Raw genomic sequence first — 13,594 nt, forward strand, 5'->3', positions numbered from 1 at the left:
AAAAAAGGACCGCCAAAACCCCCCCAAGACGGCAGTGCAGCGCGCCTCCAAATCTTTACTATATTTCGGAAACTATCCATTCTCACGGTTGGAGATTCTCAAAATAGCCAGCAGGATCTCAACACGTGACGAAACAAGAGTGTATATTTCAGAAAACCGGAAACACCTGGAAGTACAATGACCTCATTAACAAACAAGTTAGAAGAGACTGAAGCAAAGCTTATAGCGGCAGGAATTAAAATGAAAAAGAAAGGTCAGGTAGAAGGTACAAGTAGGACAGTGACAAGGAGCCAGTCAGCCAACAGAGGAGAAGGAAGTAGCGGAAGCGGAACGGCAGGAGTAGAAACGAATACCGGAAGGACTGGAGACAACAACAACCCAACAGGGACGACAAACAGCCAGATACAGAAGAAAGGACTACCGGGGAACGAACAAGGAGACGAGGAGGAAGAAGAGCTAGAGAGAGAAGAAGAAGAACAAGTAGACGGAAATGGAGAGAGTAAGCACAAGTCAATATCCCCGAAAATTTCTTCAACTGCACCTTCAGTCACAGCTACGAGTGAAAGCCACGGGACGTACAAAGCAGGTCATATCAAGTCAAGAGCTTTCGTATATAAAATCCCAGATTACCAACCTCTAAACCACCTCTTTAAATTTCCTTCTCCAACTATACTTCCGCCTTCCGTCTTTCCCCAATTCCCTTTCAAACAAACGTGGAGTCCCATACACTTAGCACCAGACTGTCTCAATACCCTAAAGGGGGCCTTGTACATATCGAGGATTGAGAGAGAGAAGAAAGAGATAGAGAGGTCTCGGGAAGAACCACATGAGAGGTGATTAGAGGGAAGAGAGAGGAACCTGAGGGGCAAGGTGTAAGGAGTACACGTGACGAGTAGGCATGGGGTTTCATAGTATGGGATTAGACAGGATACTCCTTACCTTTCTTTCTCAACGCCCGGCTTCGAAGAGTCCTCACTCCTCAGAGAGCATATTGGGTGACTTTTCGGAGCTAGGTGAGTTTCTCAATTATATTTCATTTCTCTTTATTTCTTTGTGGTCTTTACGTTGTTAGATGGTTGCTGACTCCTCAGAGAGCATATTGGGTGACTTTTCGGAGCTAGATCGTAATTATACCGAAGTTCCAAGTCCATCGCTCTCGTGAGAAGTCGTGCCGGACTAGTTTCCGGACCCCTCAGTGAAGGTTCTAACTGAACCTTACACTTTTTTTGACTTGTTCACTTCGAACATAATAATCAAAAACCTAAATCATCAACAACAACACTTTCACCATTTTTTTCGTTCTATTTTTATCTTTTTTTCTGTCATTCTGTCAAATCTGCCACCTGTCAATCTGCCAATCTGCCACCAATCCAGTTCTGTCGGTCGAACCTTACGAATTCGATCTCACTTCAGCTCAGTCAACATCCGGCCTATCTGTCCAGCTGTGGAGTATCCGAATGATCGGCGGCGCTTCATTGAAACCTGAGAATTTTCTTGACGACCCTGATAGCTTGATTCGAGAAGCTCGAAAAGCTAAACAACAACAAAAAGAAGCAGCCGAAACACCACCAGCACCACCGCCGGCGAGGTACTCTTGGAGACCTGAAGCATCAGTATCGGGCTCACCAGCGCCAACTGACCGTATTTTGTACGCTTCAAGTCATCGACCCAGCCCTGCGACGGTTTCTGCTGTTCATTTTTCTCCGCCACCTATCTCACCTTCAGCATCGGAACGAACTGTAATTGACTTGCATTTCAAGAAACTCTTTGATCAACAACAGAGCACCGATACTCCTCATCCACCTGGTCACTTTTCCATCGAGACTCCTGAATCCAAACCTCCTGACGTGACCTTATCCGGCCCGACGTTGACGTGTGAATCCTCACATACCATGTCAAACGATCAAGACACAATCGAGGCCTTACGACAACAAGTCGAGAGCCTCAAAGCTCAGAACGAAACTTTGGCACAAACTCGACAAGAGACACTAGCTCTTCAAAAGTTAGTACGAGAGCTGATGGCGGAAAAATCAGCTGCGGCGGTCAACAGCAGCTTTCAATCTGAAAGCATTCAAGAAACGGTAGGCCCATCGACTAGCACTACGCACCCGTTTGCGAAATACACACGTCAAACCCCCGATTCGCCCTCGCCCTTGCCTCGTGATCAAACCAGACAAGGACCGACCAACGCTAACCCAGCAGTGAGCGCCAATCTCATGTCAACACCCGGAAATGCGCAGCCTGTAGAGGTCGAAGGTGGGACCACGGAACGCCAGGAACACTTGGCTAGTCAGGACAACCAACCGAGACACCAGTCAATGCCAAATGCACCCCCTCAGATGACTTACCCGCCGACTACGCCTCTATCGCCACAAGCTGCGGCTGCCATGTACGCACCTTACATGCAAGCGTATTATCCCCCTTTTCAAGGGATGCCGACGATTTCGGGATCAACAACCATGACAGCGGAGCGGATTAAGCTGAGCGATTTGCCGAAGTTCAATGGCAAATTTGGTAGACCTGCCGACCTATTTCACTGGCAAGATATGATTGAAGAAACATTTGAAGTTAAAAACCTCACGGACGATCGCGAGAAGCTCAAATTACTCGGTTCCCTCCTCGATAACGAAGAGATGTCGGCATGGTATCAATCAAACAAAGACACGCTACGTCAACAATCATGGGTTGATGCTATGAAGACGATGGCGCTAGGCACGCTCCCTCATGCGTGGTCGACAGACACTGACGTAGCCCTACGACGAATCGAGATGCGGCCATCCGAATCTTTTGACGCCTTTGTGAATCGGGCACAAGCCTTACATCGGCTAGTCAAGAGAGTGGGACGAGTGACCGATCAAAATCTGGCAGAATACATTACTTGGGGAGCTCCTCAACTGTTCAGAGACTGGGTCGACCGGGAGAAGCTTTTATTCAAGGACCCCTTCTCATTTCCTGAATTCAAAGCGGCGGCACATGGAATATGGAGATTCCTTGTGACTTCTAAACTCTTATCTGAGGGAACTCCGAAACGACAACAACCTGTGGGAACCTCTGCTGCGACTTCTTCATTGACTCAGCCATCAACTCGTGCGCCTGTTGGCAGAATTAAATCGGATGAAGAGCGGGCTAGCAATGCTTGGCGATACCATGAATACCTCACGCGCTCGGGTATCTGCTCATCTTGTAAAGAAAAATGCAACAATCCAAGTTGCACCAAAAAGGGTGTGCAGTTCATCTCGGTTCCGTTAGACTTTAATCCTGGCCCACGCCCGACACGTTCCAACATGAACAACGCCACCGCCGCACCTCCAGGCGCTCCAACTCAGCTCCCTGCAGGAAGACCGCCTGTTGCTTCCGCGCGTGTAGCCGCAATCGACACTTTCCCAGATCTATTAGCGGAAGACATTGCAGCTTACGAGGAAGCAGATCAATTTAAACTTGAACAAGTGGAAGAGATGGCAGACGAAGATGACCGGTGCGTACCTCCACTGTCAACGGCTCCCATCATCCTAGAACTGACATGCAATGGAAAACGGGTTCGTGCTCTGATTGATTCAGGAGCGGGGACCAATCTGTTATCCGAGAAAATGGCGCGTGAATTACATGTATGCCGTAGGCCGTTGGTGGCACCTGTCGAGGTACGCCTCGCAATCCCAACTGAAGGCACACCTTTGGTGTTGCGGGAATTTGCGATTGCTAACTTGAAATCTGAACAACCCAGTCTTCGTTTTGGAGCCGTGTTTTTCAAGCTGGCGCCACTTGGATCGAATTACGACATGATCTTAGGCTCGCCGTTTTTAACCAAATTTAAACTAGACGTTTCTCTTCATCGTCGAGCTGTATTACACACAACAACCGGCAAGATTTTATATGAAAAAGAAATGCAATCTGAATTGAATAGGCTGCTTTGTGTTATCCAAAATTTGAATAAGATTGATGAGGTTCAAGATCTGAGTGAGCGCGAGGCTGCGGTATTGAGAGAGTTTGAAGAGATGTTCCCGGCGGAACTTCCACCTGTAGAAGAAGGTGAACCGCCGGATGAGGTTTTTCCTGATGGATTACCAGACGTGAAGCGTCATGCTAGACATAGAATCGTTCTCACTGATCCAAATGTCACGATCAATGAGAAACAATATGGGTACCCCTTGAAACACCGAGATGCATGGCGAAAACTTTTGGATCAGCATATAAAGGCAGGACGCTTGCGTCGATCTCATAGTCAGTACGGCTCTCCTTCAATGATTATTCCAAAGAAGGACCCGACAGAGCTGCCTCGGTGGGTATGTGACTACCGGACCTTGAACAAATATACGGTCAAGGATCGTACTCCCCTACCTAATGTTGACGAATCTATCAGAATAGTGGCAACAGGAAAGATATGGTCTAGTATTGACCAAATCAATTCTTTCTTTCAAGACAGAATGCGGGAAGAAGACATTCCACTGACAGCGGTGAAGACCCCTTGGGGGTTGCACGAGTGGGTTGTTATGCCTATGGGTCTGACCAACGGTCCAGCGACCCATCAGGCTAGAAATGAGGAGATTCTGGGAGAATTGATTGGGAAGATCTGTGTGGTTTACATTGACGACATCGTCATATTTTCTCAGACAGTCGAAGAACATGAAGAACATGTGCGGCAAGTATTAGAAAGGTTAAGAGCTGCTAAATTATACTGTTCATCAAAGAAGAGTAAGTTTTTTCGGCGGAGCATCAAGTTTCTCGGACATGAAATCAGTCAAGCGGGGGTCTGTCCAGATGACGAGAAGGTAGAAAAGATTTCAAAATGGAAGTCTCCATCCAATTCCAAACAACTCCTGAAATTTCTTGGCACCGTTCAATGGATGAAGAAATTCATCGATGGGCTTTCACATTATGTAGGAACGCTTACACCGCTGACTAGCACAGGTTTGAAAGGTAAACCATTCAGGTGGGGGGAGGCAGAAGAGCATGCGTTCAACAACATCAAGCGCTTAATTACTACACTGCCAGTATTACGCAATCTGGATTACGACTCGGATGAACCATTGTGGCTTTTCACCGACGCTAGTGGAAACGGTCTTGGAGCAGCCTTATTCCAAGGTACACAATGAGATACTTCATCTCCAATTGCGTACGAAAGCCGCACAATGAACCCGGCTGAAAGAACTATCCAGTTCATGAACAGGAGCTCCTGGCCGTCGTCAACGCACTGAATAAGTGGAAACTATTGCTTCTGGGTATGCGGGTGAACGTGATGTCTGATCACCATTCACTTACTAACCTCCTAACACAGCGCAATCTGAGTCGCCGTCAAGCAAGATGGCTCGAAACCCTGTCTCAATTTGATCTCGACTTCAAATACCTAAGAGGTCAAGATAACTCTGTCGCTGACGCTCTCTCTCGACGAGATGATGTAGCATTGTGTGAAGTACGAGGAACTCTGGCATCTGAAGAAGTTCAATTGATTCGTGATGGATACCAGCAGGACAAGTTTTGTATCAAACTACGCAAAGTCTTGCCTCTGCGGGAAGACTGTGTCATACAGGACAATCTGATATACTTAGATGGACGACTGGTAGTGCCGAACTATGGTAACCTGCGACGGGATTTCACTTCACAAGCTCATAGTGCGCTAGGACATTTAGGTGTGTTGAAGACATTAGCCCGTCTCCGAACCAATTTCTTCTGGCCAGGGATGGCAAAAGACGTAGAGAATCAGTTACGATCTTGTGATTCCTGTCAACGGAATAAGGCGCGGACAACTTCAACGACGGGGAAATTACAAACGCCCGACATACCTACCAGCCCAATGGAATCAATCGCAATTGATTTCATAGGCCCCTTTCCCAAGGTGTCAGGTTATGACATGATCCTGACTTGTACTTGCAGGCTAACAGGTTTTGTACGACTAATCCCAGCTTCACAGCGCGACACGGCGGAGCGTTCAGCGGCTAGGTTATTTGCGGCGTGGTCCTCAATTTTTGGCCTCCCGAGTTCCATCATCGGTGACCGGGATAAGGCTTGGACATCACGCTTTTGGCAACGCCTCCATGAGCTTCTGGGGGTCAAGGTGAACTTGTCTACTTCATATCATCCACAGGCGGACGGTCGAAGCGAGCGGTCAAATAAAACTGTCGGTCAAATCCTCCGTCATCATGCAGCAGAAAAGCACGGAAAGTGGTTCCAATCCCTACCGTCGGCTGAATTTGCGATTAATTCGGCCATCAATGTCGCGACAGGTGTGTCCCCTTTCCAATTCGTATACGGGCGGGTGCCTCGACTGTTCCCAATCCAAAACCCAATGGAAGAGGATGGCGCCGACGTGAAACACTGGATCGAGAGACGGCAATCTGAATGGGCTATGTGGAGAGACAAGCTGTGGTCAAATCGAGTTGAGCAAGCGCTTCAATATAATCAAAGACGGCGGGAAGGCAAACCATTCCTAGCTGGCGAATGGGTCATGGTCGACAGCACGGATCGACAGCAGGTCGTTGGTGGCAAATTCAAAGGCACCAGCAAGCTTCGAGCACGATACGACGGGCCGTACGAAATCTTGGAAGTGCTGAACGGCGGAAGAGATTACCGTCTTCAACTACCACCAGACGACCTTTCGTTTCCAGTCTTCCACATATCAAAGCTCAAACTTTATCATTCGGCATTGATGGAATCAAACGAAGAAGACATTGCGGCCATAAATTTGGTCTCGTCACAACCGGAACAACCCCCAGAAGAGACTCGAGAGGAGCCCATGGGGCATGCTAGGAATTGTGACGAGGGGGTGTGCATTCGAGTTAATGCGCTAACACCCCCGCAATGTGAGTGTGCTAATTTTTTCAACCCATGTTTTAAAGAAAATCTGGGCAAGCATTCCTCTCTCCTGAATAACAGTTTAACCCTTCCCACCGAAATGTCAACACACATGGAACCACGACAAGATCTCGATTTCATTGCGCCCACCGTGTGGGGTTTGTCAATACCGAAAAAATCCCCGACAGGTCCTGAATTGGAACCCTTGGGGCACGCTAGGTTTATTGACAAGGGGGTGTGTGTCAAATGATGCGTTTAACACCCCCGCAATGTGAGTGCGATAATTAAATTCTTCTCATTATTCCTTGTGAACGGCTGGCAAGCAATATTCTTTCCTAAAATACAGATCCCTTAACACAAAAATCATCTTGGAATGAAAGAAGAAACTTCAAGATAACAATGAAATCAAATGAAATCACCTCAAGACTTCAAGATAATGAAATTACCTCAAGACTTCAAGATAATGAATTACGTCAAGGCTGCAAGTTAATGATCAATGAATTATAATGACTTTCTCATGTTCTTTCAACAATTTTTTCGTTTTATTTATACATCTTATATATATAGATTCAATTCAGGATATGTTTCTCTCTTTCTCTTTTTTTTATTTATTAATTTTTTTACACAAATTTTTATTTTATTTCAATTTTAAGGGGCGAGTTATGCCATTGGTGTGTTTCCTTTTCTTTAGTTTTTATTTACTTTCTTACATAAATTGGTTTCAACGGAGGGTGTTAGATTATTTTTAGAAAGGGGGGGTGTAAGGAGTACACGTGACGAGTAGGCATGGGGTTTCATAGTATGGGATTAGACAGGATACTCCTTACCTTTCTTTCTCAACGCCCGGCTTCGAAGAGTCCTCACTCCTCAGAGAGCATATTGGGTGACTTTTCGGAGCTAGGTGAGTTTCTCAATTATATTTCATTTCTCTTTATTTCTTTGTGGTCTTTACGTTGTTAGATGGTTGCTGACTCCTCAGAGAGCATATTGGGTGACTTTTCGGAGCTAGATCGTAATTATACCGAAGTTCCAAGTCCATCGCTCTCGTGAGAAGTCGTGCCGGACTAGTTTCCGGACCCCTCAGTGAAGGTTCTAACTGAACCTTACAGGTTTGTCCTCACAAGTGAGGTTCTCCCAGAAAGCGGCGTTTTTGGAAACCTTTGTAGAATCCAAAGCTAATTGACTAAAGTGTTCAAACTCTGCAAGATTGATGTCACTTTCCGTCACGCATAATGCTCCCTTTGCATTAATGCAAGGGATTGGTTGGCTTTTACACTTTCCAAAATGATCTGGCAATCGACGCTTGATTTCCTTGTGGTATTCAAGCATGTCATGTCCACGGAGTAATTCAACGGCTTTACGCTGTGTTTGAGCCTTTTGTTCTTTCTCAAACTTGCGGATAGCAACTGAAGCACGTCGAGAAGCTTCCTCAGCAATTCTAGCACGTCTAACCAGTTCTGAGACTGGGGTGGCTCCTTTATTGATAGAGAGATAGACATCCTTTGCCTTTCGTGCTGCGCGTAAGAGTCTAGCAATTTTACGAGGGTAGTGGGACTTGCGTCCTACTGCACCTGTCTTTAGAATGCCAATCTCTTCTGCCGCTTTCTCAAGGCAAGTCTGGTAGTTTTCTCTCATATCATCTAATTCACTCGCTTCGATGAAACCCTCCCAAGCATCATTTACTAGAAGCTCGAAAGAGTGAACCTTTAGCAAGTTCCTGTCCCAAAATTTCTTTGGGGCTTTAATTGACTCGGAATGTGAGTTCTTTGTCTGCAGGTTCATACGAACAGCTGCATGATCTGAAAGGCCATTGTATGATATGGACATCTCCCGTTGTACTTTAACATTAGCTGTCAAATCACGCAGAGAAGATGAGATCACCCAATGATCAATTCCATTACGCTTTCCTTTGCGGGGAAGACGTGTTAAGTGTGAACCGGTACATGGCTTTACGGTCATCTGACCATTCGTTTTTCGAATTGCCAATGTACTTAGAACACTCTTGGACATATTGAAGTCACCTCCAATTGCAATTTTGCATTCTGGATCTTTGTCTAAGAGCTTGTTAACAATCTCCCAAACTGGCAGGAGTTGAGTTTTTCGCATCCTACCGTGATTAGATCCAGACTGTAAGTAGACTCCAAAGATATGCCAAGCTGATTTATCATCCAGTCCAGTGACTACTAGATGCATGATGTTTGGAACACCGGTTGGCTTTTCATATGCACCAACACCGTTTCTAACCATCATACAAAGTCCCCGGAAACCAGGTTTGGCTGGATGAGTATATGAGCGAAAGTTTCTAATCTTTGGCTCGTAATTTTCTACTTTACGTAGATGCTCTCCTAACACTATAACTGCAGCGTTTGTGCGGTTTGCAAGGCTTTCCAAGGCCATGTCTTTGTAGTTGAAGCCATTGGAGTTCCAAGCAACTAGTGAAGGATTACGTTTATCATTCTGAGGTGCACGAGCTGGAGCCAGTGATCTAGGTGCGACAGCATCCCTCCAGTCCTTAGCAAGGTTAACTCGCCAGGCCTTCACAGAGAAACAATCCAACTTAGGCTGACCCTCAATCCAGAAATCTTGAGTCTTACGGGACATCAAGGTGCACGTCAATAACTGTCTATCTTCATAGGTCAGTTCTAATAATTTCCCCAGACCAGTGGCCAAGTCTGGGGAGACCCAAACATTATATCTGAGTCTTTTGAAGGGTTGGCGCACCTTTAATACTGCACGGACTTTTTCAATCTGAGCAACATCAAGGCGTGCTTTGAGAAATGTCCAAATATCGACTTGCGTTATATCTGAAGTCACATTATGAATTCCAAATAATACAGAGTCTTTAAGCATGCTTTGTGCTTTGATTTGGTTAGATCCCTTCCCAAAAATAATGTTACATTCTCGAAGCCAATTGTATGTGCGGATTGCTTGGGGAGTAAGACGCGCATCAGTGACTGAGTTTGTAAATGGAAGAAGGTTACTAGGTAGCCTCTCCTGTTGATCTACGGGTGTAACACACCGTTCACTGTCATTGACAGCATTAATCTGTTTGCGGCGGGAAGCAAAGCAACCCAGCGGCGCTGCCTGCAAACTTGGTACAGAAGACTCAACTGAGTTTTCGGATACTGGTTTTTCTCCATCATCATCACTGTGAGTGGAGCTCAATTGTTCATCAGATGAATCAATAAATGCAACAAAATTCGAACCATCCGACTTGGAACTACCAGTGGAAGAACCAATGAATTGAACAAAGTCCAATTCCAACGACTGGCTATTGGTTGACCCAATATTAGGAATACGTGCAGAGCCTCCCAATATGGAATCCTCTGGTTCTTGCGAGTCAGATTCTTCGGATTGAGAAGCATCACAGAATTTGCCAATTCGACCAAGTGTAGTTAAACCTTTTGGGATGAGTGGTACCACCATCTCATCTGATTTTGCTACTTTGGATGGCGCCGCACAGTAAACTGTGTTGGGCTTAATCGGTGGTAGAGCAAAGGTTAGTGGAATTGGGTTTTGGCCTTCATTCACTGCCCGATACTCTTCCTCCATCCTGATACCTTTGAAAGGACCAGTAATAATCTTATCCCGAATCCGACCTCCTTCCGAGAAGTCATTTTCAGGACTGCAATAAAAGCTTTTGACTTTAGTTGCGGTGGAACTAGTAATATTCTCCGATGATGAACCCCGTCCAGTACAATTCACATCTGACGTGGAACTAGTAATGGCCCCAGATGATGAACCCCGTCCAGAACAATTCACATCTGCCTCTAAGGAAACCGAAGAAACCCTATTAACCATAGAGCTCGAGGAGCACTCTACGTATCCTTCCCTGTAGGACATGGCCGTCTCCACATTGTGGCAACGAACCGTCGGAACTGATTTAATAGTATTTTTCATTTCATTTAGAGGATTGTCTTTCCGGCGACGGCCGTTGAAGCCATTAGGTTTACTCCACCAAACACTGGGCGAGAGCATCTGGTTTTTGTAAACAACAGCAGCTAACAAACTCCTAAGACATGTAAGTCATGTGAATTTCTTCACTCCCTTTGCAACGTGATCGGGAAAGAGCTCCAAGCTTCACGTATATTGTCAACCAGGGTGCAGCAAGTCGTGAAACAAGCTACAACCCAATCAACGAATGTCTTATGACACCCTTTAATCTTCATAGAGATTATACCCCTGGCTATCAAGTCACTTCTCACATCAATGATGTGTTTCAGAAAACTTTCAAAACCATTGGCTCTACGATGAGAAGGTACGCATTTTCACAACATAGCCTTCCCTATTTTGGTTCATTCTTAAAACTTCTTAAGTGGTAAATGGGGTAAATTATGGGTAATGTAACTCAAAGTTGCCTTTGGGATACGTACTGATACACTGCTAACCTTTTAAAAGGCCACAATGCACCTCTGGGTTAAGGTAAAAGCCGGTCAGACCTTCTTCCAGCCTTTTTAGGGGCCAGAAGAACTTCTAACATTGGTTTGTTTGGGCTTATGATCAAGGTAACATACCCAGAAGTGCCATTTGTAGAATCATCATGAAGTGATAATCCTAAACGCCAACCAGGGTGCAGCAAGTCAAAGACTCGCTGCACCCTGATCAACTAGTATCACTTAGTGATACAATAATCTCCATAGAGAATGCACCCCCAGTCCTCGCAAGCTCTTGTCAATATTTGCATATTTTCAAGGAACTTTTGCAACTGTTGGCTCTATGGTGAGAAGCACTTCGCTTTACTGAAGGCCCCCCTATTTTAAGTTATCACGTTTTTAATCCCACTTCCAACAAGTTCAATCGCTCGGAAGGTGCTTTTTCTAACTAATAGTGTATCACTATTGGATGATGGAATTACCGATTTTCGTTTTGCACGTTTTTGCACACTTCTCAACGACCAACTAGACACATTTTAGCATGTTTTTCCCACATTTCAGCATGTTAGACATTTGCACGTTTTTGATTCCCACATTTCAGCATGTTAGACGTTTGCACGTTTTTGATTCCCACGTTTCAGCATGTTAGACGTTTGCACGTTTTTATTCCCACATTTTAGCATGTTAGAAGTTTGCACGTTTTTATTCCCACATTTCAGCATGTTAGACGTTTGCACGTTTTTATTTTAGCATGTTTTTTTCCGACACCCACATTGAACATTCCCGTTTTCCCCCTTAAAGCCTTAGAGGCCTTTTGGTGTCAGGGCAGCCCGGTGACGCGGGGTCAGGTGTCAGGGCAGCCCGGTGACGCGGGGTCACGGGGGCAAGGACTTACGAGATTGTTCTTGTTCATGCTCATTTTTAAGAGAAATCTTTAGGTGGTATTGCAACAAATAAAACTTCTTTAGAAAATAACAACCATAAAAGTTCTTTCAAACGATTATAGTTATACGTTATTTTCTTAAGAAGTAAGCCCACATTCGAACTCCCACATACCGAACTCCCACAAACCGAACTCCCACAATTCAACCATTTGAGCAGAACAATCTTCCAGCGGAATCTTAACTGGATCCTTTTAATATGGGACATATAGAATATAAACGCAGGTTCAATTTTTCAATTTACACCTTTGTCTGTTTTGCAATTCAAATTGATTACTCGAGTAATGCGTACAAGATTGCATTATCTTTCATCCGGTGTTGCAATTGAATGCAATGAAGGTATGATTTACTAGGTGTTACCCTTTCAACCCTACTGCTTTATACACCATTGATACTTTCTCCACATTATTGAACATGCCAAGTTACAATTGAAGATACATTACATATCCACGTTTCAACCTTTTTCAGGTAATGCCAAATGGTTTTATAACATGTCAACTGTGTTAACTTGTTTTTATTTTCCAAATAACAGTATGACTGATTGATGGGCTTGGTATATCCCGAAGGTCTCCACGATCAATTGTTACCCAACAGAGTATATATATGGGGTACATTCTTTTAAACTTCTTAATCAAGTTTGTGTTGATTTTCTCACTATTTGATTTCCCTTAATGTACAGTCGCCTAGTGGTCCCAACCAACAACACTTAATCTTAATGTACCGGTGATGCGCGAAGGGAAGTATCACATATACATTGCTCAATGTAGAAATAAGCATCCATCCGGTCTTTAGAGGTCTAGACACCTTTTGACCCAAAGAGTTATTACTCAAGACGTTTCAGGAACTGCCCATATCAATCTTTCATCACTCACGTCTTTCTTACTTTGTTGTTTGGACATTTCAGATGTCTGTGTGATGAGGACACTCGTGTGCTTTTCATAAAGTCTTTCCACAAATCTGTTTAGTGTACTTGCTCCTCTTATCGAAAGTGAATTATTGTAAAAGCATAGCTATTAGCAAAAAATCCACAGTGTTTAACTTTGCTTGCTCAATTGCTTGAACAAGACTCAGTAGTCTGAACATTATAAATAATGTTCCATAACTAACACCTTACATATAGTGGTAACAATTAATTGTTAGTGACCATACTTTTATCGAGATGTAGCATGTGAATACTGAGTGTTAGGTACCTTGTACTCTACACTGTGAGGTGTAGAGTCCAACCCCCCTATGCTACAGGCTTGTAACAGATCTGGTGTGATTTACTTGGCTTTACCCTTTCAGCTTCACTCCCATATAGGTAGTCAGGAACCTGATCTGCCTTTATTTTTGACCCAAAGTGGGACATCAGGGGTAATTATTGAAATTTCATCCAGACTGGGCATTTTGGCCCTGTTTGTGTCAACCAGGGCCAAAACAGGGCCAGGAAATGCGCGTGTGAGAGATATATTTGAAATTCAACCCTTATAAATTAAATGAATCACACTACACTTT

The 13,594-nt window shown here is 44.6% G+C and overlaps 2 protein-coding genes across 2 annotated transcripts; one reads left to right on the forward strand and one right to left on the reverse strand.

The window, feature by feature from the left end:
- Positions 1-177: 177 nt before the first annotated feature.
- On the forward strand, positions 178-785 carry MELLADRAFT_113074 (uncharacterized protein; the record flags this gene model as incomplete). The annotated part of the gene is made up of 2 exons (XM_007417658.1): positions 178-499; positions 760-785. 2 exons carry the CDS (start codon positions 178-180, stop codon positions 783-785), a joined length of 348 nt encoding a protein of 115 aa, XP_007417720.1.
- A 7,676-nt stretch (positions 786-8,461) lies between these two features.
- Positions 8,462-10,764, reverse strand: MELLADRAFT_113075 (uncharacterized protein; the record flags this gene model as incomplete). The annotated part of the gene is made up of 2 exons (XM_007417660.1): positions 8,462-8,490; positions 9,234-10,764. 2 exons carry the CDS (start codon positions 10,762-10,764, stop codon positions 8,462-8,464), a joined length of 1,560 nt encoding a protein of 519 aa, XP_007417722.1.
- Between the last annotated feature and the right edge of the window lie 2,830 nt (positions 10,765-13,594).

Source organism: Melampsora larici-populina, assembly GCF_000204055.1.
Source record: "Melampsora larici-populina 98AG31 unplaced genomic scaffold MELLAscaffold_76, whole genome shotgun sequence".
Taxonomy (NCBI): domain Eukaryota; kingdom Fungi; phylum Basidiomycota; class Pucciniomycetes; order Pucciniales; family Melampsoraceae; genus Melampsora; species Melampsora laricis-populina.